The 27,457-nt window shown below is 68.0% G+C and overlaps 1 protein-coding gene across 1 annotated transcript in view; it reads right to left on the bottom strand.

Moving 5' to 3' along the window:
* Nucleotides 1–6,983: 6,983 nt before the first annotated feature.
* LOC125633067 (SCO-spondin-like) overlaps nucleotides 6,984–27,457 on the bottom strand; it is a 154,114-nt gene continuing 133,640 nt past the window's right edge. The window contains exons 96-114 of the mRNA XM_075124759.1: nucleotides 27,192–27,322; nucleotides 24,844–24,968; nucleotides 24,602–24,648; nucleotides 22,177–22,458; nucleotides 21,286–21,447; nucleotides 19,788–19,904; nucleotides 18,362–18,500; nucleotides 17,587–17,789; nucleotides 16,722–16,892; nucleotides 16,028–16,155; nucleotides 14,872–15,023; nucleotides 13,985–14,031; nucleotides 13,431–13,595; nucleotides 12,860–13,068; nucleotides 12,417–12,512; nucleotides 11,773–11,833; nucleotides 11,189–11,319; nucleotides 8,170–8,320; nucleotides 6,984–7,180 (exon numbers count right to left, since the gene is read on the bottom strand). Of these exons, the coding sequence (XP_074980860.1) occupies nucleotides 7,158–7,180; nucleotides 8,170–8,320; nucleotides 11,189–11,319; nucleotides 11,773–11,833; nucleotides 12,417–12,512; nucleotides 12,860–13,068; nucleotides 13,431–13,595; nucleotides 13,985–14,031; nucleotides 14,872–15,023; nucleotides 16,028–16,155; nucleotides 16,722–16,892; nucleotides 17,587–17,789; nucleotides 18,362–18,500; nucleotides 19,788–19,904; nucleotides 21,286–21,447; nucleotides 22,177–22,458; nucleotides 24,602–24,648; nucleotides 24,844–24,968; nucleotides 27,192–27,322 (2,540 nt within the window). The 3' untranslated portion in view covers nucleotides 6,984–7,157. The remainder of the gene's footprint in view (nucleotides 7,181–8,169; nucleotides 8,321–11,188; nucleotides 11,320–11,772; nucleotides 11,834–12,416; nucleotides 12,513–12,859; nucleotides 13,069–13,430; nucleotides 13,596–13,984; nucleotides 14,032–14,871; nucleotides 15,024–16,027; nucleotides 16,156–16,721; nucleotides 16,893–17,586; nucleotides 17,790–18,361; nucleotides 18,501–19,787; nucleotides 19,905–21,285; nucleotides 21,448–22,176; nucleotides 22,459–24,601; nucleotides 24,649–24,843; nucleotides 24,969–27,191; nucleotides 27,323–27,457) is intronic.

Here is a 27,457-nt window from a genome sequence, read left to right as displayed (position 1 = left end):
GCCCGCCAAGACACGCCCGCCGGCCCCGCCCGCGCCGGCCCCCGCTGCCGCCACCTGCCCCGCGTGTCCCCGGGGCCCACCCTTCTCCCCGCCGAGCCCCGCTGCCGAACTCGGGCCCCGCTGGCAGCCGGCTCCCGCTCCCACAGTGCTCTGCTCGCACACAGATCTGCATACGGGCTCACGCGGCTCCGCCCCCTCTCGGGCCCCGCCCCCTGCCTGCCCGGGCCGGGCGCTCTCCCCAGGCCCGCCCCGCCTCCCCCGCGCTCCGAGCCCCGCGGCCGCCCCTCCCCCGCCAGGCGCCCTGGCCCAAGGGCCGCCCGGTCCGGCCGGGCCCGCTCCCCGCGGCGGGGGGGCCGAGCCGCCCCCGGCCTCAGTAACGCGCCAGAGCCCGGCGGCCCGAGAGCCGTAGCCGGCCCGGCCCCGGGTCCAGGCTCCCGGAGAGACCCGGGCACAGCCGGGATCGGGGCCCCGCCTCTGCCGGGGGGAGGTGGGGGGGAAGACGCCGCGTTTCGCTTCCCCCCCCCCGCAGAGGTGGGTGTGAGACCCCAGTGACCCCTCTGAGGATGGTGCAAGACCCCAGTGACCCCCCCAGTGACCCCCCCGAGGATGGTGCGAGACACCAGGGACCCCCAAGTGACCCCCCCGAGGATGGTGCAAGACCCCAGTGACCCCCCCCCAGTGACCCCCCCGAGGATGGTGCGAGACACCAGGGACCCAATGTGACGACTGTTCTTGATGTTTCCTCCGAGTGGTGTGGGGGTGCCTCGGTTTCCCCTGGGCAGTTCTTGGGTGTCTAGGTGGTGGGGTAAGGGTGTATGATCATTGCGCACGGAGGGGCAGAGGATGCTGAATGCTCCGAGGTCAGACCCAGGAAGGTGGAAGCTGGGTGAGCTGTGTGTCCTGAAGACAGGCTGCTCACAGAAAGGCGACTGCCCCAGGGTCCTGACTGGCTTCATGGGGAGCAGTTCCAGAGCATCGCCCAGGGACTCCGTGACAACTGGTGGCAGAGGTGGGATGTACTGCACCCCGCGGATGGCGCTTCCTGCAGTAAGTGACTGGGGAGCAGTAAAACGAAGGGGGATTGATGGGGACCAGGCGTGCTGAAGATTCAGAGAGAGACGGTTTCAGGGGGCCCCTGGGAGTGTGTGACCAGAGAGGAGGACTTTTGCAGTAACAGGGTCCCCTGGGGGATTGCAGCGAGTGGTCCCAGGGACAGAGGAGTCTGCAGCTCGACCCTGGCAAAGAGGAGGTGACCTCGAGAAGGGCTGGCACACTAGGGGTTCTCCCTGGAAACCGTGGGGAGCTGAGAGCACACAGGCCTGTGAGTTCACAACAACTTGGGAAGAGTGGAGTGATGGCCTGTCACCGTCTCCTTAAGAAGGACATTGTAACCCTGTGCAGGAAGAAAGGGTTGAGCGTTGGAAAGTTCACCAAAGCAGAGTTAATCGTGCAGCTGGAGGAGGATGACCGCTCTAAGGGACAGATTCCTGACCCCAAATGGGGCTATAGCAGGATCTGGGAGCAGCTGGAGCGGGAGCCAGGCATCGCCAAGACTCCTGTCCCCGACCAGACGAGGGTCTTTACGATCGGGTTCCCCATTGGGGGATCGGAGATGGATGGGTTGGAGCTGAGTCTGAGAGAGCAAGAGGACTGTGAGAGACAGCAAGAGCCTGAGAAAAAGCTGCAGAAGCAGCAGCAGCATGAACTGGCGGTGGGGGAGCGGAGAGGCCTAGGGAACCTCCCTGGGGTGAGTGGGGATAGACCCCAGGGTGCCAGTTCCGCAGGGGACCTCAAGACTAAATTGCTGCCCCTGGTTAAGGGGTGGGGGTGTGGATGCCCACCTCACTGCCTTTGAGCAGGATGGCGATTTGAACCAAGGGGACCCTGCGGAAAAGCCCCGGTGTCTAGCTCCCTTGCTGGGTCCCAAGACCACAGACTCCGTCAGCCAGATGGGTGGGGAGGTGGACAGGCTCCCACTCCTGGTCCCAGCCTATATGTCTGTGTGGAGTTTCCTGGGGCCAGGCCCCTCGGACATCCAGTGGGAGCGGAAGGTGATGGTCAATGGGGAGACATTCCTGGGGTGGCGAGATCCTGCGACAGAGAGAACTGGTGTCAGGCCCTGGGTGGTGCAGCCTCAGATGCTGAGGGGCTGTGTGAGCTGGGTGAGGGTCCCAGGGACGAAGCCCCTCGCCCTGCCTATGGCCCAGATCCCTGTGCAGACCCAGGAGGGGTGAGGCTGGCTGGTCGTTGGGGTTCTCCGGGACACCAGCTGCGAGACCCTGTTGTGGGGTGACTGTGTCTCCTTGGGACAGGATCCAGGCCCTGCTCCTGTAATGGCCAAGGGTTTGAATTTGAATCCAGGGAACCAATCGGTGGAGAGGGAAATGGTCAGTGAAAATGCAGATGACCAGGCTGGCATGGGGGAGGAGCGGCAAGGCTCAGGCTACCTGCCTGCCTGTAACCAGCCCCCTGGGGCTGGGTGGGACAGAGAGATGCTCCCTGCCCCCTTGCACACTGGAGAAGGGGCTCACGCTGGCTCTGATGCTGTGAGGAAAGCAGCGAGCTCCCTGCCTGCCCCCACTGGGACAGCAAGGGCAGTGCTGAGCAAGGAGGGAGATAAGACCCCAGCTGAGTGGGGGGAGACACAGGCAGGGCAGGGGATCTGTGGGGAGTGGCAAGGTGCTTGGTAAGGAAAGTTTGGATGAGCCTAGGCAGCCTTGTGAGCTGATGGCTTTGTCCAGTCAGCAGGGTGGGAAGGCGAGGAGAGTGGAAGATGAGAGTCCCTGGACCTTACCTGTTAGCTGGGTGGAGAATTGAGACAGTGAAGGAAATGTGTCTGTGTCTGTCAGGGGTATTGACTTGCCTATGGAGGGAGCTACCCTGATCTCCAAGCAGTTGTCTGTGACCAGCCTTGTGTGCTGGGACAAAGGGAATGAGATCCCAAGCTGTGTGTCTGGTCAAGGAGAAAGTGTGTCCAGCTCTTCTTCATCTGTGGAGCAGACAGAAGGGGCCTTTCAGCCTGTGATGGTTGAGGGTCGTGCAATTGTCTCAGAGTTTGTTCTCGATTCAGCTAAAGCCCAGGAAGGGAATGGTCCTAAGTTTGTGTCTGCTCAGGAGAATGGCCCTGTAACTAGGTCGCATCCAGTTAGTGTCTATGCAAAATCCCAGAGACCAGACAATTCTGGTGCTTGTATTTCTCTGAAACCTGTATTTTGCCTGTTGCTAGTGTGTTGTTGGGAAAGGGTGGAGCAACTCTGTCTAATCAGGGTGAGATCCTAGCCAGGGCACAAGGAGAGCATGAAGGAGATGTGATTGTGTTACCTACTGAGGGTGTGGAAACCTGTAGCAAGAAGGAAAAGATTCCTGAACTTGTGTGTGGCAAAGGGAAGGAGAATGCTTCTGACCTTTTATCTAGGAAGTCTGTAAGTTTGCCTGAAAGGGGATTGTGTAGGAATCAGCCTGATGGGCCAGAGGTAATTGTGGATGTAAGGGAGACCCAGAAAGAGTCTGTTGTTGCTCAGGAAAGTGTTCCTCTAGAGCAAGCCCTCGGTGAAGAGGGTAAGAGCAGAATTTCTGGGAGGGGTGAATTGTTGCATAGAAAAGCCCTCGGGGAAAGGAATCCTCATGGAGTCTTTGCAAGCAGTTTACTGCAACTGAAGGGTGTGAAAGTGATTTAATCAAGAAAGTTTCAGTTCCTAACAGCCAGAAATTTTCTGTTGTGAATGGATCCACTGACTGTCCTGTTGAAAGACCCAGTGTGGAGAGCTTTGAGAAGGTCTCAGATGAAGTGAAAGCTGTTAAGAAAGTTAAACAGTCCTATAACCAAGTGGCTGTGTTTGGCCAGCTTATTGGGGAGAAGACCCAATCCCAGTTTGACCCCCTGGGGTTTTGGGCTGGCCAAAGGGCACGGGCCGCATAAACCTTCCCACATGCGGCCTGTGAGTGCTATTGACCACCCCCGTCCTAAGGGAGGGCGTGAAACTGGAAGGGCCTGGTGTAACTCCCACCAAGGAATGGGAGAGATGCTGGGGCATCCATGGGAACGTTGGTAGCTTCGAACTTCCCCAGGTCACCGGGTAGAGTGACCCCGCTCAGTTCGATCTCGAAGGGGGGAGAGATGTGACGAAGTGGGACTGTTCTTGATGTTTCCTCCGAGTGGTGTGGGGGTGCCTCGGTTTCCCCTGGGCAGTTCTTGAGTGTCTAGGTGGTGGGGTAAGGGTGTATGATCATTGCAGAGCCCTAGAGGGCAGGTGTGTGCAGGGGTCTGGACACAGAGAATGGCCGACACCCTGTTTCCTGGCAACTGATGGCCTGGGCCCTTCCCCCCCTGCAAGGTGAGAGCTGAAGGGTTGGAGAACAAAGGAATCAGGTGACCTCCCGGCCTGGGAAAGGGGAAAGCCCAGAGGAGGAGGGGCTGGAGGGAGTTTCAGTTTGGGGCTGGCTGAGACATGGAGTGAAGGGCAGACGTGGTTCTCTGGCTCACTGCCCCCCAAAATGGACCCAGCTGAGGGGTCCTGTTCTCTGCACCTGCAAGCTCTGTTTTAGACCATGTTCCTGTCGTCTAATAAACCTTCTGTTTTACTGGCCGGCTGAGAGTCCCGTCTGACTGCGGAGTTGGGGGGCAGGACCCTCTGGCTTCCCCAGGACCCCGCCTGGGCGGACTCGCTGTGGGAAGCTCACGGAGGGGCAGAGGAGGCTGAATGCTCCGAGGTCAGACCCAGGAAGGTGGGAGCCGGGTGAGCTGTGTGTCCTGACAGGCTGCTCACAGGAAGGCGACTTCCCCAGAGTCCTGACTGGCTTCACTGGGAGCAGTTCCAGAGCTTCGCCCAGGGACTCTGTGACACCCCCCCAGTGACCCCCTCCCGAGGATGGTGCGAGACACCCGGGACCCCCCCAAGTGACCCTCTCCCGAGGATGGTGCGAGACTCCAGGGACCCCTACCCCCGCCCGGTCCCCACCTGGCTCGTGTCACTGCAGGCGGCCAGGGGTGGCCCCGCTCCGTGCTCCGGGAGGCCCCGGGGCACCGTGTGGGACCCCCCCGGAGAGGCCGAGCCCAGGGGGCCGTGTGGGGCAGCGCTGGGCCCGTGTTGGGGGGGAGCGCAGCCAGCCCCGGAGCCGCGGGGACCAGGCTGGGCCAGCTCCAGCAGGCCTGTTTGGAGGCCGGCGCTGCAGCGCGCGGACCGGTCACGCTGGGTTATTGGCCTGGGAGGCTGCACCCAGCCCCAGCCCCAGCCCCACTCTCCAGGAACCCACGTGCAGTGGCAATACCCAGCCGCCCCAGTCACTGCCGTGGGGAGGGGCTGTGACGAAGGGGGAATTTTCTGCAATAGCTTCATGATGCTGACGCCTGCCTCGGTTTCCCTCTGTGCTTCACACGGCTGCCCACTGGGTGCAGCAGGGTGCCACGCTGCTCTTGGGCAGCGCGGGAGACACAAGCTGTGTGTGGTACCTAGTGGCAGTGGCGTGGATGGGGCATTGAAGGAGGGGCTGAAACCAACCCATAGCAATGGAGGAGCCAGAAAAAATAACGGGGCCCCCACGGCTGCCCCAGTGCCACGGCACCACAGGCTGCTGCAGCCGGTGGAACATGCGAGCCCAGCCTGGCATGCCAGGAGCGGTGGCGTTTGGAGAGACTCGGTAGCTCTCTGCTGGGCCTGATGGAGCCAGAGCCGACGTTGCAGACCAGTGGGGCTGGGTGGCTGCGCCAGGATGGCCCAGGTCTGAGCCCTCCCACCCCAGTGCAGCAGGAACAATGTCCTGAGGCCAGGGCCAGGCGCCGAACAAACCCAACCCAGGAGCCCTGTGCCCGGCAGGGCCCAACAGGGCTTCCCGCAGGACTCGGGCTGGGCGGGACGCGCTGCAGGGCCTCATGGAGAGACGGGGATCGCGGGGAGCCACGGAGAGAGAGAGACAGGGATCGCGGGGGCTGCGGAGAGAGACAGGGATCGCTGGGGGCTGTGGTGAGAGACAGGAATCGCTGGGGTCACAGAGAGAGAAAGAGGGATCGTGGGGGGCCGCGGAGAGAGACAAGAGACGGGGATTGCTAAGGCCCAGACTTGGCGTCATGGAGGCTGCTGAGGTCCCAGGGCGTGGCCCACGCCCAAGGGACTGGTTCCAGGCTGGGCCCAGACCAGCCGCGGTGGCTCCGTGACAGGGAAATCAGCCTCGCGGGGTCCGTCCTGTGGGCACATCGGTAATACTGGGTCTGGCAGCGCATCCCGGCCAGCTCCTGTGGCCTGGGGTTACGGCCCTGTTCTTGTGCACATCTCTCCAGCAGGGACCCGGTTCTCCCACGGGCCGAGCCAGCCCCGGCAGCAGGGCTGCAGCGCCAGGGAGGAAGGTTCCTCTAAGCCCATTCATAGGCGCCGAATTCTGCTGGCGCCGACGGGTGCTCGGCCCCCTGACTCCACCCCTGTTCCGCCCCTGCCCCACCCCCATTCCAACCCCTCCCCAAAGTCCATGCCGCAACTCCACCCCCTCCCTACCCCTATTAGACTCCTTCCCCAAATCCTTGCCCTGGCCCCGCCTCCTCCCCTGAGCGCAGCGTTTTCCAGCTCCTCCCTGCTCCCTCCCAGAGCTTGTTACGCCACGAAACAGCTGTTTTGCGGCAGCAAGCGCTGGGAGGAGAAGCGGGGACACGGCGCGCTCACGGGAGGAGGCGGAGGTGAGGTAAGGTGGGAGGGGAGCTTGGCTGCTGGTGGGTGCTCAGCACCCACCAATTTTTCTCCGTGGGTACTCCAGCCCTGAAGCACCCATGGAGTCAGTGCCTATGACCCTATTAGCCACCCCATGGAGCTGGGGGAGCATCAGCCCCACCGCTGGCGAAAAGAGAACAAAACCAGGCCAAGCTCAGACCCCACGAGTGCGGGGCCATGTCGTGGGCCATGCTACGGGTGAGCCTTAGTGCTCCGGACCATGCCCAGCAGCCCCCTTTGGGCGGGGGGAGCAGTGACCCCCCCACTGCAACAGCTGGAGGAGTCGCCTTTGGAACCAGCTCTGTTCACTTTATTACTGAGCTACAGCAGGACAAGCCCGGCGGGCAGTGCGGGGAGTCTGGGGAGCCTGCAGCTAGGACACACGCTGCCATCTCGCCGTCCTCGGCCGCCGGCACAGCGCGGGGGCCCCAGTCAGACACCATCCCGCCCGGCCACGGGCCATCAGCGCTCGGAAAAGTCCCCACCTGGCAAAAAGAAGAGAAACCCCAGATTACGGAAGGGGCTGTTCAGAGAACGCAAGTCCCTGCCCAGGGCAGGGCAAAGGCTGCTAATGCCACGCACGTGCTGTAGTCATAGGCTCCTGCACCAGGCACGGAGAGTGAGGCTGTGCGTGCGATACCCATGGCCGTGCCGTGCAGTGGGGTGATGCTGGGACCCAGGGCACTGCTGTGTGTGTGATACCCATGGCCGTGCCGTGCAGTGGGGTGATGCTGGGACCCAGGGGCACTGCTGTGTGTGTGATACCCATGGCCGTGCCGTGCAGTGGGGTGATGCTGGGACCCAGGGCACTGCTGTGTGTGTGATACCCATGGCCGTGCCGTGCAGTGGGGTGATGCTGGGACCCAGGGGCACTGCTGTGTGTGTGATACCCATGGCCGTGCCGTGCAGTGGGGTGATGCTGGGACCCAGGGGCACTGCTGTGCGTGCGATACCCATGGCCGTGCCGTGCAGTGGGGTGATGCTGGGACCCAGGGCACTGCTGTGCGTGCGATACCCATGGCCGTGCCGTGCAGTGGGGTGAGGCTGGGACACACAGGGTCATTCCCCTGGCAGTGTGTTCTGGGACCACTGGCCCAGGAGGTAGTGTGAGACCTCGGAACAGGAGCCCTGCTGCCCCTATGCTACCAGACCAGCCGTGCCGCTGGCCCAGACACTTGCTCCATATCCAGCTGGCCCCTGAGCCCAGTCCCTGCCCTAGTCCCAAGCTATGCTGACACCTCCATTTGTGCTCTTGGAGTCTCCCCGGCCCCCCATGTGCTCCAAGGCCCGGCCCCTGGCGCCCGCTCCAGCCCACGTCCCGGGGCCAGGTCAGCTGATCACCACTCCCAGGTGCAGCCCCCTGCCCAGTTCAGCTGAGAGTGCAGAGTGAGTGCCCCACGCCCAGCCAGGCCAGGCGCGGGGCCCCCAGAGCAGCACGTCCTGAGCAGGGCCTGCGTACGCTCGCTTCGCTCACCCTGGCAGGGGCTGCATTCACAGCTGTGGATGATGGGCAGCACCACCGGCTCCACCTCCCCGTCCTCGCACGGCAGGCTGAGGATGCGCACGGGGCTCACTGGGTCCAGGTGGTAGCTGCAGCAGGTACACAGCGTCTGCAGGTACGGCTCCTGTGGGAGAAAAGCACGGCTGGGCGGCAGGGCACAGGCCACAGCAGGGGATCAAGGGGAGCTTGGCGGCCCTGGCAGGCCTGGGCCAGCGGGGGGCAGACAGGGAAAGGATCCCGGACCGGGCTAATGGCGGGGCTGCTGGTAGGCGAGAAGGGCCCAGAACGGGGGTCATGGAGACCCAGCTGCATGCTAGCTCCTGTTATGTTGGCTACCACCAGGTCTATGATCTACCAGGTTAAAGCCAATGGGCAGGCTAACCCTGCTTCTTCCTGGCGTAATGGAAGGAGCAATTAAACCCCTTTTATGTGTGCCAGGTGGAAACACCAGAAGCCACCATGCAGGGCAACAGACCTTATGGCAAAGCCTGATGAGAAGTTAAACCACGCGGGCTGAAGAGTTCCCTGCCTGCAAACACAAGGGCAGGGGAACGTCTGAGGAGCTCTGGGTGTGGGGGAGAGAGGCAGACAGCAGACAGCGGGAGGACCAGTGGTTCATGCGGCCTGCAGAGGGACTGGAGGGACAGAGCTCTTTGGGCACAGAGCTCGCTAGAGGGGCGGGTTTGGGGACTTTGCGGCCAGGAACCTGCCTGTTGCTTGTTCCTACTGTGTTCAAGGAAACAGGCTTTTGTACATCCACTGTAAATAAACCGGCTGCACCAGTGACTAGACCTCATTCGTACCACGCATTTCTCCTAATGCACACAACCTGGCATGGCCCTGAGCACGGGCTCCCCGCTGGGGCCAGAGGGCACACCCTGGGGTGAGCTGTGGGACAGAGGAGACAGCGTGAGCTGGTTTTCCTGTTGACCCAGGGCGCTCCCAGCACATACAGACTCTAAAGGGAGAACTGGAGCTTTTCCAGGGGGAAGCAAACCCGCAGCTGGAGCTTTCCCACGGAGCGGAACTGTGGTCGGAGATAAAGTCTCTGGTAGGGTGACAGCTGCACAAGGCCGGGGCGCAGCGGGGAGCCCACCTGCTAATTCCCAGTGAGTGCCCAGCACCCCGCTGCCAGAGCCCAGAGGTTTCCCCGGCAACAGGGGAGGCCAGGAAAGCTTCGGCCATGGGAACTCGCCAACAGAGATGAGGTGCAGCCGGGACGTCAGGAGCTGAGGGGATTCCAGGAGTCGCAAGGCCACGGTGGACCCAGCTACCTGGGCGTGGAACTGGGCCAGCCAGAGAACCTGGGTAAGCCTTTCCTGAGCCCCTGGTAACCCGCGGGGAGGGGGAGAGAGAGCTCAGCTCATCCCAGCTCAATGACACACTAGCCGTGGGAGGCTCCCTGGGCTCAGGGCAGCGTCTTGGCCCAAGTGAACGGCTGCAGAGATGAACAGATGGGGGGTTACGAGCAGTCAGCTTGGGTGGCCCAGCTGTGATGGTGCTGAAGAACTGACCACCTGAGCAGAGACTGGTACCAGACCTGGGACAGGCCCTGGCTATGTAGCTCAGAGCCAGCCAGGGCCCAGCTCAGGCCTAGAAGATGAGGGTGAGAAGAGACCTCACCTGAGCTGGAGAGAATCAGGGAAGCCGTGTTCTCAGCACACCCAGAGACCAAGCAGGCCTTCCAGGATACTGGCGATGGATCTATTTATCAATGCTCAGCTGGATTTAGCCTGGTGGATTTAGCTCATTCGGGAATCTAGGGGTGGCCAGGCTGAAGGGGCAAAGCTTGGCCGTACGAGGATCAGCCCCCAGTTTGCTCAGAGTGGGGCAGACACACAATGATGGGAGGTGCTGTGAAACGCATGGGAACAATAACAGCTATTAGACCAGACATGCCAGTAATGCTGGGGAAAGTGCGATCTAAACGTGCCCCACCAGGCTGGAGCTGGAGACAGTGACTGGGGAGCGGGTTGGAAGCTGGGGCGCTGGCCTGTGAGCAGTCTGGCTAGCCGCGAGGGCGGGCGAGCTGATATCCGGGTGGCTTTAATTCTGGCTAACAGCAGGAGCCGTCTGTGCCACTTCAGCCTGCCAGGACTCCTGGCGAGACGCAGTCCAGGCGAAACAAACGACCTGCAGGCAGTTGGTCGGCAGGGACCACATTGTCCTGTCTCCACGCTAATCGCGCCATGCCGTGCTGGCTTTACAGCTAGGAAAAGGGGCATGGGGGAGCCCTGCTTGGAGACCCCAGGGCTCCAGGGAATTTCCGCTGTGAAAGCTCCTGTGGGGTGGGCACGGCAGTGGATGTTTGGTTTCGGCGGAGTGACAAACGGGCTCGTGGGTTGCAATCTGATGCGGTGGATCTCGTGAGCACTGGAGAGAAGGGAGCCCCGGCTGACGTTGTGTCCCAGCCCCAGAACTGGAGCGCTTCTGACAGAGGCACGCAAAGCGCCGGGAAGGAACGGAAGGTTGTCAGAACAGGCGACTGCCGGCCACACACAGCCTTTGCGGGGCTCTGGGGTTCGCCAGCACTAAACCATTGCCCAGGCAGGCTGAGAAAGGGAAACCAGCCCAGGGGCCAGCAGAGCACGATCTGCCATTTTCAGCGTGGAAAAGGGCCCTTGTGGCTGCCCCGTCTTGGCCGATCCCCGGTTCCAGTCCCTTTTTGCAATGGACAGAGGTGCCGGTGCACAGGACTTGGGGCAACGGGATTCAGAGGCCACTGGCTCATTATAGCAAACGACAGCCTCACCGCTCCGTCTGAAAGGAGCTCCCGGCCCACCTCCACCGCCCTGCGTGGGAGAGGCCAGATCTGCAGCGAGGCCAGATCACACAGCCCTGTGCGGTCTCCAGGGTCAGGAACCTGCGGCTCAGCTTGCCAGGTGGCGGGCTCAGCTCGGCCAGGCCTGGGACGCTGGCGAAGTGCTCGGCCTGGGGGCAGCACTCTGCCCACAATCCCGGCCAGGCGCCAGGCTCTCTGGCTCTCACTCACCTCGGAGGTGACGTTGGTGCGGGAGGCGCAGCGGCCGCTGCAGTAGCTCACCTCCACGCCGTGCAGGGTGCAGCGCCCCTTGGTGATGTTCCGCACCTCGGTGTAGCGTTGGCACGCGGACGACGGCTCCTCTGCAAAGGAGCGAGGGGAGTCACCACAGCTCCCGTCTTGCAAGCCCTCCCACGCCAAAGGATCCCGCCCAGCCCCAGCATGCAGCTTCCTCTGGGGTGGCCCCCGGCAGCTGGCTAACAGCTCAGCGCAACAACCACCAGCCCAGGGCAGTAGCCCCAGCACAGTCCTGAGGGGACGTGGGGGCCGACTGGGCCAGGATGCCGGGCTAACGGGATGGCACCTGTGGGCCTGAAGAATCAGGGTGAGGGTCAGGGCTACAATGTAATGCCTCTTCCGAAAAATGGCGCACACGGTACCCTGAGGGCCGTGCGGGGGCACCGGAGTCAGCACCAACAGAGAGGAGAGTGCCCCCTAGTGCTCCCCCGGCAGCACCCCCCCGCCCCCAGGGCCACCCCAGAGACTCCCAGTGCCAAGAGGGCCCCGGCGGCTCCCTGCCATGGGTGACTCCATACCGAATGATTCTCTCCGGCACACGGGGCAGCAGCTGCCGGGCTCCTGCACCTTCACTTCCCCCTGGGGACAGAGAGTGAACGTGAGTGATGGGCAGCCAGGGTGCCAGGCGCCAGGCCAGGGCTGGTGGCTCGCTGGCGCAGGACGGCTGAGCCCGGGCCTCTCCCGGCCCACAGCCCGTCACCCGTCTCCATGGCCGTGGGTGGCTCTGGCTCTGTCCCTGGTCCGGCCTTCAGTGTCCCCTGTGTAGGAGCCGGCCTGGGGCCATCTGGCCTGGGCTCAGAGTCGCTCTTCACTGAGCTGAGTCCGGCTTGGGAGGGATCTCCCAGCACTGGGCCCTCTGAGCCCCCCAACCTGCCCTCCACCAGCTCCTCCTGCTGTGCTCCAGGGGCTGCTGGGAGAGGCCGGGGGGAGGGAGGAGGACCAGGGCTTGTCTCCGTGGCCAGTCCCAGGCAGCGGGTGCACAGGCTGGTCTGGTTGGAAGGGGGAGTGTGAGGCTGTGGGTGGGCAGGCTGCCCGTGTGCGCCCCAAGGGGCATTGTGGCCCTTCCTGGGGGACGGGAGCAGACGTGCGGCCAGCCCGAGGTGGCTCCGCAGCAGCAGCGGGATCGACGGGCCGAGCCAGGCCGAGCCGAGCTGAGCCGTACCTCGAGGCAGACGAGAGGGGGGCAGCCAGCCGTGCACACGGCCCTCCCGTTCAGGCAGCGGCAGCTCTCACAGCCCTCCTGCCACTCGGCTCCGGGCTGGGGGAGAGAGAAGAAACGTTGGAACCAGCAGGGCCGTGGGGGACGGACCCCAGGCTCTGGCTGCCCTCACCCAGCGGGGGCCGCATGGGGCTCCGGCTCCCCCAACCCAGCAGGACAGTCCCCAGGCTCCGCCTGCCCCAAGCCATGGGACCGTGTGGGGCAGACCCCAGGCTCTGGCTGCCCTGACCCAGTGGGATCATGAAGGGCAGACCCCAGGATCCGTTCCGTCCCGGGTGAAGCTGCCCTGGGCCTGGCAGCACGGCAGGTCCCCTGGCTGGGCAGGTCTCCCTGGTCCATCCCGTGCCGTGGGGGTGGGGGTGGAGCGGCAGCCCCTGCACACTCACCGGGCGCAGCTGGCCCCCGTGCTCACACTCGCAGTGGGCGGCGGTGACACAGTGCCCACTGCTGTCCCGGTACCGCCCGGCCTCGCAGACGCAGCCTGGCACGGCCCCCGCACTGCAGTTGTGGCGGGGCTCCTCGTAGATCTGCTGGCAGGTTCGCTCGCAGGGCGCCGTGGGGCCAGGGCCGTGCCAACTCTCCCCTGTGGGGCAGGCTGCAGCAGCAGCGTAGACACGTCAGGCCAAAGGCCCCCTAACCCGCCCTCCCTGGCGCAGAGCGATGGGCCCGCCTCGTCGGGCATGCCCCCTTCCCTGCCTGCTGCACAAGGGCAGAGCCATGGGCCCCTGCAGCCCCGTGTGCCCGCCACCCCCATCCCTGCCACCCTGAAGCTAGTGGGGGGGAAGCCCTGGTCAGTAGCCACTGTGGGGCCCAGGGGGGCGGCTCCCCTGTACCCCCCACAGCATAAGGCCCAGCAGCACACGGGGACCCTGCTCCCCGGGGCCCCGGCTCAACCCGTCACCCACCCCCACCCCAGCCGTCCCAGCCGGCCAGGCCGGGCCAGGCCGGGGGGCTCACCGCAGTCGGGCAGGGAGCAGGGCGTCCGGCGCGTCGGGGGGCCCAGGCACTCGGCCCCGTCGTACAGGCGCTGTTGGAGCTGGTGTCTCTGGGAGACCCGCACGCCCGGCCCACACGTCACTGAGCACGCCGACCAGGCTGACCACGCGGACCAGAGGCAGTCCACTGTGGGGAGAATGTGGGGGGGGGGGGGAGTCAGGGCCGAGCCCACGGGGCATTCTGTGGGGGGACCAGCACCAACCCCAGGGCATTTGGGGGCTGAGATGTGGGTACTTGTCTGTTGCACTAACAGCTGCCACTTCCCCCGTGCTCGGAGGGGTGGGCTGCCCTCACTGCGTGGGCTCCATGGGTGCTGGAGGAGCAGAGACCTTCCGCCCCACAGCACCTGCCCCACCAACGCTGCCTCCCAGCGACCCGCGCCCGCCAGACTCAGCTGGGCCGTCTCGCTGCCGGGGGGCAGGGCCCGGGGGGCAGCGGGCGGCACACCATGCTCCCTGCTGATCTGCCTGCAGGCCGGGAGTGGGGTGGGTGGGGCTTGGCCGGGGGTCTCTTACCGTTGCAGTCCCGCTGGGAGCAGCTGAAGGCGCCTCTGCGACAGACACTGCAAACAGGGCGAGGGCGTGAGATGGGAGCCGGCTCCTGGCTGCCGCGCCAGACTTGCCCACCCCAGGCACCGAGCCCTGCACCCCCAGCACTCGGCTCAGCCCCAGCCATCATCCCCACACAGCTGGGGAGGAAACTGAGGAGAGGAAGGGGCCTACCAGCCCCCACCCAGCAGGTCAGTGGCAGAGATGGCAACGGAACCCAGGAGTCCTGGCTCTCAACCTCATGCTTTATCCCACTAGACCCTACTCCCCTCCCAAAGCCGGGATAGAACCCAGGAGTCCTGGCTCCGAGCCCCACTCTAAGCTGTACACACGGCTCCTTCCCTGCTTGGGGGTTTCGTGCCATGGGGGCTAAGCGCTATGCACCTGGAGCAAGGTCAGTCCCACCGGCCAGCCCCCTCCCTGGTGAGGGGGAGTTCTGGTCCTGCCAGGGCCAAGCCGCCATGGCTCACGGCCCCCCAGCCCCCTGTCCCACAGTGGCCGTTCTGTGCCCACAGCCAGCCCCCCGGCTCCGTGCTGCCATCCCAGGGCAGAGTACAGTGCCTGCCCCACAGCCCTGGAGCAGAGCCACCCGGGAGCCCTGGGTCGCACGGGACCAGGCCCAGCACCATCTGTGTGGGGCAGACCCCCCACCCTCGCTGCAACCCCCCCCGGCATTGTCTACAGGAGGCAGTGCTCCCCCGACACTGTCCATGTGGGGCAGCCTGACCCCCAGCACTACCTGCAGCCCCCCCCCCCGCCCCCGCCCACACCAGCCTGCAGAGCGGGAGGGGAAGGCGGCTGCCCCGGGTAGAGCTCAGGGCTCTCCAGCCCCCATGCCCCGGCTCGGCACTGACCAGCTGTTGCACTGGTGGAAGATGGTGCTGCCGGCCGGGTACTCTCTCGCCCGCTCCTCCTGCGACAGGTTGGAGGCCCAGGGCACAGCAGGTGCAGGGACCAGCGAACAGCGGCATTCCTCCGGGGGCACGCACCCCCCGCCCTGCAGCACCTGCAGCAACGAAGCAGCTGCCACTTGCCCCCCGAGACCGGCCGGGGAACCCCCTGTTCCCCCCTCAGAGACCGGGCCCGGGAACCCCCTGTCCCCCACTCAGAGACCGGGTCAGGGAACCCTCTGCACCCCCCCTCAGAGACCGCGGCCGGGAAACCCCTGTCCCCCCTCAGAGACCGGGGCCGGGAAACCCCCTGCCCCACCCAACACCCAGGCTGGGGAACCCCCTGTCCCCCCTCAGAGACTGGGCCCAGGAACCCCCTGTCCCCCCCTCAGAGACCGGGTCAGGGAACCCTCTGCACCCCCCCTCAGAGACCGGGGCCGGGAAACCCCTGTCCCCCCTCAGAGACCGGGCCCGGGAACCTCCTGTCCCCCAGAGACCGGGGCCGGGAAACCCCCTGCCCCACCCGACACCCAGGCTGGGGAACCCCCTGTCCCCCCCCCCCCAGAGACTGGGCTGGGGAACCCCCTGTCCCCCCCCAGAGACCGGGCCCGGGAAACCCCCTGTCCCCCACCTCAGAGACCGGGCCGGGGAACCCCCTGTCCCCCACCTCAGAGACCAGGCCATGGAACCCCCTGTGCCCCCAGAGACCAGGCCAGGGACTCTGCCCCACAACCTGGGGAGGAGGAACCCGGGGTCCCAGGGAGCTGGCCCTTGTCCATCCCCAGCAGACTCTGTCCAGGCCCCGCAGCCAGGGGCCCGGGGCGCAGCTGCTGTCACAGGCGGTGTGTGCCCTCGAATGGCAACTCATGGCCTCCGTCTGTTCGGTGCCAGACAGGACCAGCTCCTTCCTCCCTGCCAGCCCAGCCCTGGCGCCAGTGGTAGGAGACTCTCTGCCCTGCCCCGGCTCAGTGCCAGGCAGGGTATGCCCGGGCCAGGGGGCCAGGGGAGGGGAGCAGCAGGAAGAGGCCAGAGCCCAGCCCGGGGCCCCGCGGAGCAGGCAGTGCTGACGTCTCAGACCCAGGAAGCAGCAGTGGGGCTGACATTGGGGGCAGAGACCCACCTGGCCAGGAGGGCAGGCACAGCCGGGCTGGCACTCCTCCCGCAGGCACTCGGTCCCGGGGCGCAGGTCGGAGCAGGTGCGGGGACAGGCATTGGCGCAGCTGCTGTACACCTGGGTGCCCGGGCACTCTGCACACAGCAAGGGGGGGCAGGTCACGCTGGGGAGCCACGAGCCCCCCAGCCCGAGGGGGACCCATAGACCACAGGCAGGGGAGTCCACAGCCTGAGGGTCTCCCCTACCGCACCCACGTACAGACGGGGGCTCCCCTCAGCCAGACACGCCGTGTCCACGTACAGACGTGGGGCTCCCCTGCCCCAGACACGCCGCATCCACGAACAAACGGGGGCTCCCCTGCCCCAGACGCGCTGCATCCATTACAGACGGGGGCTCCCCTCTGCCAGACACGCCGTGTCCACGTACAGATGGGGGCTCCCCTCTGCCAGACACGCCGTGTCCACGTACAGACGGGGGCTCCCCTGCCCCAGACGCGCTGCGCCCACGTACAGACGGGGGCTCCCCTCTGCCAGACCCTATGCTGACAGGGGCTCTCCTCCAGGCCCCCCTAGGGGGTCTATGCCCTCAGCCCCTGCAGGCTCACATGTTGGGGGCAGGCTGCAGGCTCTAGGGAGCGCCGCTCTCCCCCCATTCCCGCGCTCCATGCTGGATGCCCCTCCCCCCCGCCCCCAGCCTGTACCTGGCGTGCAGTTGTGGGTCTGGCAGGCGCGGTGCAGCAGCAGGGGGGCAGGGCAGTGCTCCCCCCGGCCCTCCCCTGGGGACAGCAGGCTCCGGCTCCGCTCCGACACGCCCCCCCCACAGCTGGCGCTGCAGGGGCTCCACGCCGACCACGGGCTCAGCTGGCAGCCGGCTGTGGGGGCAGGGCAGGGTCAGGCCGGGCACAGGGCTCACCCCCGCCAGGGCCCGGCAGGGGGAGCAAGCTCAGGGAAGGCAGCGACCGGGGTGGGATCCCGGGGCACCGGGGAGGTGCTCACTCCTGGGGGATACAACAGGCAACAAGGGCAGCAGCTGCTGAAGGGCCCCAGATGGCCGTGGGGCCGGCGCTCACCCGGGCAGGGCCGTGGGGCCGGCACTCACCCGGGCAGGGCCGTGGGGCCGGCACTCACCGGGGCAGGGCAGTAGGTTTGGCATTCAACGGGGCAGGGCCGTGGGGCCAGCACTCACCGGGGCAGGGCCGTGGGGGCCGGCACTCACCCGGGCAGGGCCGTGGGGGCCGGCACTCACCTGGGCAGGGCCGTGGGGCCGGCACTCACTGGGGCAGGTCAGTAGGTTTGGCATTCACCGGGGCAGGGCCGTGGGGCCGGCATTCACCGGGTCAGGGCCGTGGGGCCAGCACTCACCGGGGCAGGGCCGTGGGGGCCGGCAATCACCCGGGCAGGGCCGTGGGTTTGGCACTCACCCGGGCAGGGACGGGGGGCCGGCACTCACCCGGGCAGGGCCGTGGGGCCGGCACTCACCCGGGCAGGGACGGGGGGCCGGCACTCACTGGGGCAGGTCAGTAGGTTTGGCATTCACCGGGGCAGGGCCGTGGGGCCGGCACTCACCCGGGCAGGGCTGCAGATTGCACTCCGTGATCTCCTCCATGCCGTCGGGGGTACAGGGGGCCCCGGCGGGGCTCTCCTGGCAGGGGCGGTGCCGGAGGGCGCTGCCTCCCCCGCAGGTGACGGAGCAGGGGCTCCACTCCGCCCAGGGCCCGTAGGAGGGGCACTCCGGATCGGGGCAGGCGAAGATGCCGTTCGCACACGTGCTGCAGGCAGAGAGACGGCTCGGGGGGGGTCACAGACACACACCCGCACACACGATCTGCTCCTGCCCAATGGCCGGGCTCAGCCCCTCAGCAACTGCCCAGCAGCGCCCAGCCCACATCCCGCTGGTGATGGGCACCCGCCCAGCTCTCTCCTGGCACTGCCGGCTGCCAGGCCCCCAGCTCGGGGCAGACATTCCTCACATTGCTCCTACGTGCCGGCCCTCGGGCTTCCTGGAGAATGTTCCCACTCTCCGCAGGGCCACCGCTCCCGGCTCTGCGCCCTCCCCTGTTGGCAGCCCACTCCCGCTGGGTGCCACGGTCACTGCCAACCCCATCGACAAACCCATGGCAGTGGGTCGACGCACCTGGGTGTCCAGCCCGGCCTGGCTCTGGAGACCCCTTTGTGGCCTGCTGGGATTAGACGTCCCTTGGCGGTGTCTCCTGCACGGCTCCCTTTGGGCCACGCTAGCCCTTCCCCGGGCCAGGGTCCCCTCCCAGAGCGAGGCGCCCGGCCAGCCCCTCCGGAGCTCGGGGGGAGGATCCGGGCCCCCATTCGGCTGCCCGCTCCTTACCAGTTGTGACAGTCTAGCTCGGCCGCCTGCCCCGGCCAGAGCTCCCGCGTGCCGTTGGCTGTGGGCAGCCCGCAGCGGCAGGCCAGGATTGGCACGCACACGCCATCCTGCAGCAGCTGCCCCTCGGGGCACCGGCAGCCTAGCGGAGGAGCGGGAGGTCAGGGGTTGGGACCAGGCACCCCGAGTTTGGGACTGAGACTGCAGAAAGGGAGAGGTGGGGGCTGAACAGGATGTGGGGTTCAGTTGGATGGCAGGATGGGCTGGGGGGCCTGAGTGGGAGCTGTGGGGCTGGTTATGGATGGGGGGAGAAGAGCTGAGCAAGTGCTGTGGGATTGGGTAAGGATGGGGGAACAAGGGATACTGGCTGATCACCGTGGGGCTAGGTACAGATGGGGCGGAGGAATGAGGGGGCTGAGTGAGCGCCGTGGGGCTGGGTAATGAGGGGCAGAAGGACGAGGGGGCTGAGTGAGTGCCGTGGGGCTGGATAATGTGGGGCAGGAGGATGAGGGGGCTGGGTGGATGGTGGGGATGAGGGGGCTGAGTGAGTGCCATGGGGCTGGGTAATGTGGGCAGGAGGACAAGTGGGCTGGGTGAGTGCTGTGGGACTGGGTGGATGGGGGGGACAAAGGGGCTGATTGAGTGCCATGGGCCTGGATAATGTGGGGCAGGAGTACAAGGGGGCTGGGTGAGTGCTGTGGGGCTGGGTGGATGGGGGAGAAGAGGGGGCTGAGTGAGTGCCATGGGGCTGGATAATGTGGGGCAGGAGGACGAGGGGCTGGGTGAGTGCTGTGGGACTGGGTGGATGGGGGAGGACAAGGGGGCTGAGTGATTGCCGTGGGGCTGGGTAACTTGGGGCAGGAGGACAAGGGAGCTGGGTGAGTGCTGCGGGGCTGGGTGGATGGGGGGTCAAGGGGGCTGAGTGCCGTGGGGCTGGGTGGATAGGGGGGGACAAGGGGGCTGAGTGATCGCCATGGGGCTGGGTAACTTGGGGCAGGAGGACAAGGGGGCTGGGTGAGTGCTGGGGGGCTGGGTGGATGGGGGGGACAAGGGGGCTGAGTGAGTGCCGTGGGGCTGGGTAACTTGGGGCAGGAGGACAAGGGAGCTGGGTGAGTGCTGTGGGGCTGGGTGGATGGGGGGTCAAGGGGGCTGAGTGCCGTGGGGCTGGGTGGATGGGGGGTCAAGGGGGCTAAGTGAGTGCCGTGGGGCTGGGTGGATGGGGGGGACGAGGGGGCTGAGTGATCGCCGTGGAGCTGGGTAACTTGGGGCAGGAGGACAAGGGGGCTGGGTGAGTGCTGGGGGGCTGGGTGGATGGGGGGACGAGGGGGCTGAGTGAGTGCCGTGGGGCTGGGTAATGTGGGGCAGGAGGACGAGGGGCTGGGTGAGTGCTGGGGGGTGGGTACAGCTGGGGGTAAGCGGGGGCGGGTACCTGGCTTGCACTCCCCCTGCAGACACTCCACGTGGTCCCACAGGTCAGCACAGGTGCGGGGGCAGCGGTTGGCGCAGGCCGGGGCATGCTCCTTGCCCCGATCTTCGCACTCCTCCCCTGGGGGCACAGACGGGCAGTCAGGGAGCCCCCATTCCTGCCCTGGAGCCAGCCCCACTTGGGGGCATGGCCAGGAGGGGCAGAGCTGGAGTCCGTCAGATGCCCGGCGGGCAGGTTCCCAGCCACACCCGGCCGGGTCTGGAGCTCCCCGCCCCGCTGGGCATCCCCTCCCCCAGGGCGCAGCAGGAAAGCTAGACCGGGCGCAGCTCTCGAGCGGGGAGCTCCCATCCCCCCAGCTCCCAACAGCCCAGTCCAAGGGCCCTGCTTGCCACGGGGCGACCATGAACGGGGGACTGGGAACCCTCACAACGCCTGGCAGGGCCTGTGCCGGGGATGGTCCTGAGGGGGAGGCAAGGCCCTGTGCCGGGCACGGATGGATGGCAGGGCCCTGCTCCGGGCATGGGTGGGCAGCAAGGCCCTGTGCCAGGTGTGGATGGATGGCTGGGCCCTGTGCCGGGTGCGGATGGATGGTAGGGCTCTGTGCCAAGGACGGGTGGGTGGCAGGGCCCTGTGCTGGGCGTGGATGGATGGCGGGGCCCTGTGCCGGGTGCGGGTGGGTGGGGCCCTACGCCGGGCACGGGTGGGCGGCGGGGCCCTGCGCTGGGAGCGGGTGGGTGGTGGGGCCCTGCTCCGGGCACGGGTGGGCGGCGGGGCCCTGCGCTGGGAGCGGGTGGGTGGCGGGGCCCTGCTCCGGGCATGGGTGGGCGGCGGGGCCCTGCGCTGGGCGCGGGTGGGCGGCGGGGCCCCGGCCGGGAGCGGGTGGGCGGCGGGGGCCCCGCGCCGGGAGCGGGTGGGCGGCGGGGCCCCCGCGCCGGGAGCGGGTGGGCGGCGGGGCCCCGCGCCGGGAGCGGGTGGGTGGCGGGTCCCCGGCGGGGCCCCAGCCAGGAGCGGGTGGGCGGCGGGGCCCCGCGCTGGGAGCGGGTGGGCGGCGGGGCCCCGCGCCGGGAGCGGGGTGGGCGGCGGGGCCCCGAGCCGGGAGCGGGTGGGCGGCGGGGCCCCGGCCGGGAGCGGGTGGGTGGCGGGTCCCCGGCGGGGCCCCAGCCGGGAGCGGGTGGGCGGCGGGCCCCGCGCCGGGAGCGGGTGGGCGGCGGGGCCCCGCGCCGGGAGCGGGTGGTGGCGGGTCCCGCGCCGGGAGCGGGTGGGCGGCGGGTCCCGCGCCGGGAGCGGGTGGGCGGCGGGGCCCCGGCCGGGAGCGGGTGGGTGGCGGGTCCCCGGCGGGGCCCCAGCCGGGAGCGGGTGGGCGGCGGGCCCCGCGCCGGGAGCGGGTGGGTGGCGGGTCCCGCGCCGGGAGCGGGTGGGTGGCGGGTCCCGCGCCGGGAGCGGGTGGGCGGCGGGGCCCCGCGCCGGGAGCGGGTGGGCGGCGGGGCCCCGGCCGGGTTACCTGGGCAGGCGGCCGTGTTGCAGCTCTCCGACTGGACCCGGGCTCCCCAGCACTGCCTGTCCTCGGCCGGGTCCTGGACGTAGCGCCGGCGCAGCCGGAAGCCACCGCTGCAGGGCTCCCGGCACGGGCCCCAGGGGCCCCACTCGCTCCACAGGCAGAGATCTGAGAGCCAGAGCCAGAGCTGCAGCACTGGGCATACAGCACCCCCCTCCCACAGGCCCTTCCCGGCCCCACGCTCCTCACCCTGCCCGTGGGGCAGCAGGGATGCCAGCCCCTGCTCGCTCCATGTCCCGGACACCCTCCGCCCCTGGGCGCATCCACCCGCCACTGAAATGCAGCCACTGCTGGGGTAGGACAGCTGTTTGGCAGCAGCAGGCTCAGCAGTGCAGGAGGGGACCCAGTTGGGGGGCAGGGGATCGAGGGAGCCAGGTGGGGGGGAGGAGGGAGGCTCCCAGAGCCCCAGCTAAACACCCTGAGATGGGCATGTGGGGCCAGCACTGACAGAGGGTAGAGCGCCCCCACCTGAGTCCCCCCCGTCCCTACAGCCCAGCACCCCCTTCCAAGTCCCTGCCCCGCTCCCTGCAGCCTGGCGCCCCCTGCCAAGCCCCTGCCCCACTCCCCGTGGCCCAGCACCCCCTTCCAAGTCCCTGCCCTGCTCCCTGCAGCCTGGCGCCCCCTGCCAAGCCCCTGCCCCACTCCCCGTGGCCCAGCATCCCCTGCCAAGTCCCCACCCCGCTCCCTGCAGCCCAGCACCCTGGGGCACCGGGGCCAGTGCTGACGGAGGGGCTAGCCCCCTCCATTCCCCGCAGCAGGTGGGCGTCTCCCATCCGAGCAGTGACCCCGTCCAGCCGTGCCCCGTGCGCCCCGGCTGCAGCCCCCTGCCCCAGTTACCTTCGCAGAGGTGGGGGTTGGGGCAGAGCTGCTCCTGCTGCAACTCGGCTGAGCACAGCGCTGCCTCGCCGGCCCAGGGCAGGCCGGTCTGGGGGTCCAGGCACAGCCTGTAGCGATGCTGCACCGAGGCCAGGGGGCCGACGTCTGGCTGGGGGTGCCCACTGTCCTGCCAGCCGCCGTGCTGCGCCAGGAGCACGGAGAGGGTGCCAGGGCGGAGAGCTGAGAGGGGCAGGCAGGAGGTGCAGGGCGTCCAGGCCGACCACTCGCTGAGGGGCAGCAGGCCTGGCGGGGCAAAAGCCACAGGCGGGGCCCGTGAGCCCCACTGACGCCACCACGGGACGGGCAACAGGGTCAGCGTCTGCAGAGAGGGCCACGGTGCGGAGTTTCCCTCCGTCTGCCCAGCTCCCGCTGCCCTGCCCAGGGCACCGACACCCAGGGGAGGGGGCTAAGTAGAGGGGCACCGACACCCGGGGGAGCAGGGCTGGGAGGAGGGGCACCGACACCCTGGGGGGCGGGGCTGGGCAGAGGAGCTGGCAGGGACACAGACCCAGACTGGCCCAGGCCTCCATCAGCAGAGGGGGCAGCTAGGCCACGGGCAGAGGCCATGTGCCCCTGGAAGGGTAGGACAGGCTGGCTGGGGGGGCAGAGGGTGGGTATCGGGGATAGGGGCTGGCTGGTACGGGGTTGGGTATAGGGGTGCAGGGGCAGGCTGGCTGGAGGGGCAGGGGGTGGGTATCGGGGATAGGGGCTGGCTGGTACAGGGGTTGGGTATAGGGGTGCAGGGGAAGGTTGGCTGGAGAGCCAAGGGATGGGGGTGCAGGGACAGGCTGGCTGGGAGGTGCAGGCTGGCAGGTACAGGGGTTGGGTATAGGGGTGCTGGGGCAGGCTGGCTGGGGTGGCAGGCGGGGGATAGTGGCTGGCTGGGGGGCAGGCTGGCTGGGAGGTGCAGGGGGTGGGTATCGACATGGGGGCAGGCTGGCGTGCGGGGGGAAGGGAGCGGGTATCGGGGATGGGGTGGCTAGGGGTGGCAGGCTGGCTGGGAGGTGCACGGGGTGGGTATTGGGGATAGGGGTGGCTGGGGGTGGCAGGCTGGCTGGGAGGTGCAGAGGGTGGGGATACGGGTGGCTGGGGGTGGCAGGCTGTCTGGGGGGCAGGGGTTGGGTATCGGGGATAGGGGCTGGCTGGTACAGGGGTTGGGTATAGGGGTGCAGAGGCAGGCTGGCTGGGGGGGCAGGGGATGGTATTGGGGATAGGGGCTGGCTGGGGCTGGCAGGCTGGCTGGGAGGTGCAGGGGGTGGGTATCGGGGTGCAGGGGCAGGCTGGCAGGGGCAGGGGGTGGGTATCGGGGTAGAGGCTGGCTGGGGGGCAGGCTGGCTGGGAGGTGCAGGGGGTGGGTATTGCAGTGCAGGGGCAGGTTGTCTGGGGGGCAGGGGGTGGGTATCGGGGATAGGGGCTAGCTGGGGGTAGCAGGCTGGCTGGGGGGCAGGGGGAGGATACCGGGGGTCCAGGCTAGCTGGGGGTGGCAGGCTGGCAGGTACGGGGGTGGGTATAGGGGGGAAGGGGCAGGCTGGCAGGTACAGGGGGTGGGTATCGGGGTGCAGGGGCAGGCTGGCTGGGGTTGCAGGGGGTGGGTATCGGGGATAGGGCTGGCTGAGGGGCAGGCTGGCTGGCAGGTACAGGGGGTGGGTATCGGGGTGCAGGGGCAGGCTGGCAGGGGCAGGGGGTGGGTATCGGGGTAGAGGCTGGCTGGGGGGCAGGCTGGCTGGGAGGTGCAGGGGGTGGGTATTGCAGTGCAGGGGCAGGTTGTCTGGGGGGCAGGGGGTGGGTATCGGGGATAGGGGCTAGCTGGGGGTAGCAGGCTGGCTGGGGGGCAGGGGGAGGATACCGGGGGTCCAGGCTAGCTGGGGGTGGCAGGCTGGCAGGTACGGGGGTGGGTATAGGGGGGAAGGGGCAGGCTGGCAGGTACAGGGGGTGGGTATCGGGGTGCAGGGGCAGGCTGGCTGGGGTTGCAGGGGGTGGGTATCGGGGATAGGGCTGGCTGAGGGGCAGGCTGGCTGGCAGGTACAGGGGGTGGGTATCGGGGTGCAGGGGCAGGCTGCCTGGGGGAGCAGGGGGTGGGTATCGGGGGTAGGGCTGACTGGGGGTGGCAGGCTGGCAGGTGCAGGGGGTGGGTATGGGGGGCAGGCTGGCTGGGGGGCAGGGGGTGGATTCGACAGGGGGGCAGGCTGGCTCCCCCACTCCAGAGATCTCAGAAGGGCCCTGCCCTGGTGCCAGGGGACGGAGCGAGCGGGGCCCGGAGCCGTCCAGGGTCCATGCGGCTCAGTCCTGTCTCGGGCCGACAGTGCCACCCCCACAGATCTACCCCTGGGGAGGTTGCTCCTGGCGCCCCCCTGATGCCCGTGGGTGGGCGGGGGAGGGTACTTACCCTGGCAGCTCTGGCTGCTGCACTGCAGCGCCCCCTCCTGGCACACGCTGCAGAGACAAACCGGCTGGTTAGTGCCCATCGCGCCCACGTCCTGCTGCTGGCCCCACCGGCCCCGCCTGGCGACCCCCTGCTGCACAGAGCAGCCACCCGCCCTGGGCTGGCCTGGTCCCCCCTGCCAGGCCGGGGAACATGCCATGCCCCCAGGCCCCCCGCGGTCCGGCCCCGCTGCCCCAGGCACTCACCACTCTTTGCAGCCGACGAGCACGGTGTCCCCTGCCGCCAGGTACACGGGCCCCTCGCCCGGGCGCAGGTGGAGGCAGCCACACTGTGCGGGGGGCATGCAGGCTCCCCTCTGCTCCACCAGGCCCTGCCGGGGCACAGGAGCAAGGGTGAGAGGGGGCAAAGCCCCGGGTCCAGCCGGGCTGCCCTGAGGAGCAGGTGCCCCAGCCCATTGCCCCAGGCTCTGCCCAGCGCAGCGGTAGATACCCCAGGGAGGGGCTGCCCCCAGTGCCCACACCCAGCTGGGTCCAGCCCACTGCCGGGGGGCACCCGGCCCCGACTGTCTCACTAGATGCCCCCGTGCCTTCCCACGAACCCTGCCCCCCTCGGGATCTCTGCCCTGCCCCTCGTCGCTCCCCCAGTGCCCATCCCCCCTCCCTCCAAACCGAACCCAGTACCCTGCCCCCCCGGGGTCTGTGCCCTGCCCCCCGTCGTTCCCTCAGTGCCCCTCCCCACGATTCGTACCCAGTGCCCTGCCCCCCTCGGGGTCTGTGCCCTGCCCCCCGTCGTTCCCTCAGTGCCCCTCCCCACGATCCGTACCCAGTGCCCTGCCCCCCTGGGGTCTGTGCCCTGCTCCCCATCGTTCCCTCAGTGCCCCTCCCCACGATCCGTACCCAGTACCCTGCCCCCCCGGGGTCTGTGCCCTGCCCCCCGTCGTTCCCTCAGTGCCCCTCCCCACGATCCGTACCCAGTGCCCTGCCCCCCCCGGGGTCTGTGCCCTGCCCCCCGTCGTTCCCTCAGTGCCCCTCCCCACGATCCGTACCCAGTGCCCTGCCCCCCCCGGGGTCTGTGCCCTGCCCCCCGTCGTTCCCTCAGTGCCCCTCCCCACGATCCGTACCCAGTGCCCTGCCCCCCCCGGGGTCTGTGCCCTGCCCCCCGTCGTTCCCTCAGTGCCCCTCCCCACGATCCGTACCCAGTACCCTGCCCCCCCGGGGTCTGTGCCCTGCCCCCCGTCGTTCCCTCAGTGCCCCTCCCCACGATCCGTACCCAGTGCCCTGCCCCCCCCGGGGTCTGTGCCCTGCCCCCCGTCGTTCCCTCAGTGCCCCTCCCCACGATCCGTACCCAGTACCCTGCCCCCCTCGGGGTCTGTGCCCTGCTCCCCATCGTTCCCTCAGTGCCCCTCCCCACAATCCGTACCCAGTGCCCTGCCCCCCCGGGGTCTGTTCCTCGCCCCCTGTCGTTCCCTCAGTGCCCCTCCCCACGATCCGTACCCAGTGCCCTACCCCCCTTGGGGTCTGTTCCTCGCCCCTAGGTATCTGGGCACTGGCAGGGCTGTGAGGAGCAGGGAGCTGCCCCTGCCGAGGCCTCACTGCCTCCCTGCAGCTCCGCCATGGCAATCGGGGATCTGCTGCATGGGGGCCAAGCACTGGCCCTGCTGGCCCAGAAAGCTGCCCAGGGCCCTTCCCCACGCTTGTGCCTTTGAGAGGCAGGAGCCTGCCACGGGGACGTGCCTGCTGGCCAGCTGGGCTAGGCGCACCCTGCAGCTGGAGGGCCGAGAGCCCCAGTACGGGCCACCCCCTTGCTCAGGACCAGCTATGCCTCCTCTGAAGACTGCGACATTGTCCTGCAGCAGTGAGTCCCTCCAGTTACCAGCGCCTGCCAGGCAGGGCTGGCTGGGATCGCTCCCCCTGCCCTCTCCTGCTGAGAGCCCCCCAATGTACCCCTGTCCCTCCGCGCCCCTCTCCTGCTGAGAGTCCCCCGCACCCCCCAACACGCCCCTGCCCCCCACCTATTGAGAGCCCCCAATGTGTCCCTGCCCCTCTGCGCCCCTCACCTGCTGAGAGCCCCCCAATGTGTCCCTGCCCTTCCGTGCCCCTCTCCTGCTGAGAGTCCCCCGCACCCTCCAACACGCCCCTGCCCCCCACGTCCCTCTCCTGCTGAGAGCCCCCCGCACCTCCCAAGACGCCCCTGCCCCTCCACGCCCCTCTCCTGCTGAGAGCCCCCCGCACCCTCCAACATGCCCCTGCCCCCCACGTCCCTCTCCTGCTGAGAGCCCCCCACACCCCGCAACATGCCCCTGCCCCTCCACTCCCCTCTCCTGCTGAGAGCCCCCCGCACCCTCCAACATGCCCCTGCCCCCCACGTCCCTCTCCTGCTGAGAGCCCCCCACACCCCGCAACATGCCCCTGCCCCTCCACTCCCCTCTCCTGCTGAGAGCCCCCCACACCCCGCAACATGCCCCTGCCCCTCCACTCCCCTCTCCTGCTGAGTGCCCCCCGCACCTCCCAAGACACCCCTGCCCCTCCACGCCCCTCTCCTGCTGAGAGCCCCCCGCACCCTCCAACACGCCCCTGGCCCCCGCGCCCCTCACCTGCGGGCAGTAGCAGCCGGGCAGGCACAGCAGGATGTCTGTGCACAGCTCCTGGCGCTGCAGCGTGGAGCACAGGCTGGCGCAGGGGAACCCGCACTCCCGGAACTCGAAGGGAGGCTCACAGCTGGCCTCTGCGGGGCAGGGGCACAGGGTCACCCCCAGCACAGGGCTTGCCAGCCGGGAGGGGACGAGGCTTCCCGCCTGGCCTGCAGCATCACAGCTACCCGGGTGTCCGATGGCCCCACGGCCAGGTACCCGGCGGGGGG

This window comes from Caretta caretta, chromosome 2 (assembly GCF_965140235.1).
Source record: "Caretta caretta isolate rCarCar2 chromosome 2, rCarCar1.hap1, whole genome shotgun sequence".
NCBI lineage: Eukaryota > Metazoa > Chordata > Testudines > Cheloniidae > Caretta > Caretta caretta.
This window is presented reverse-complemented; position numbering and strand designations above follow the sequence as displayed.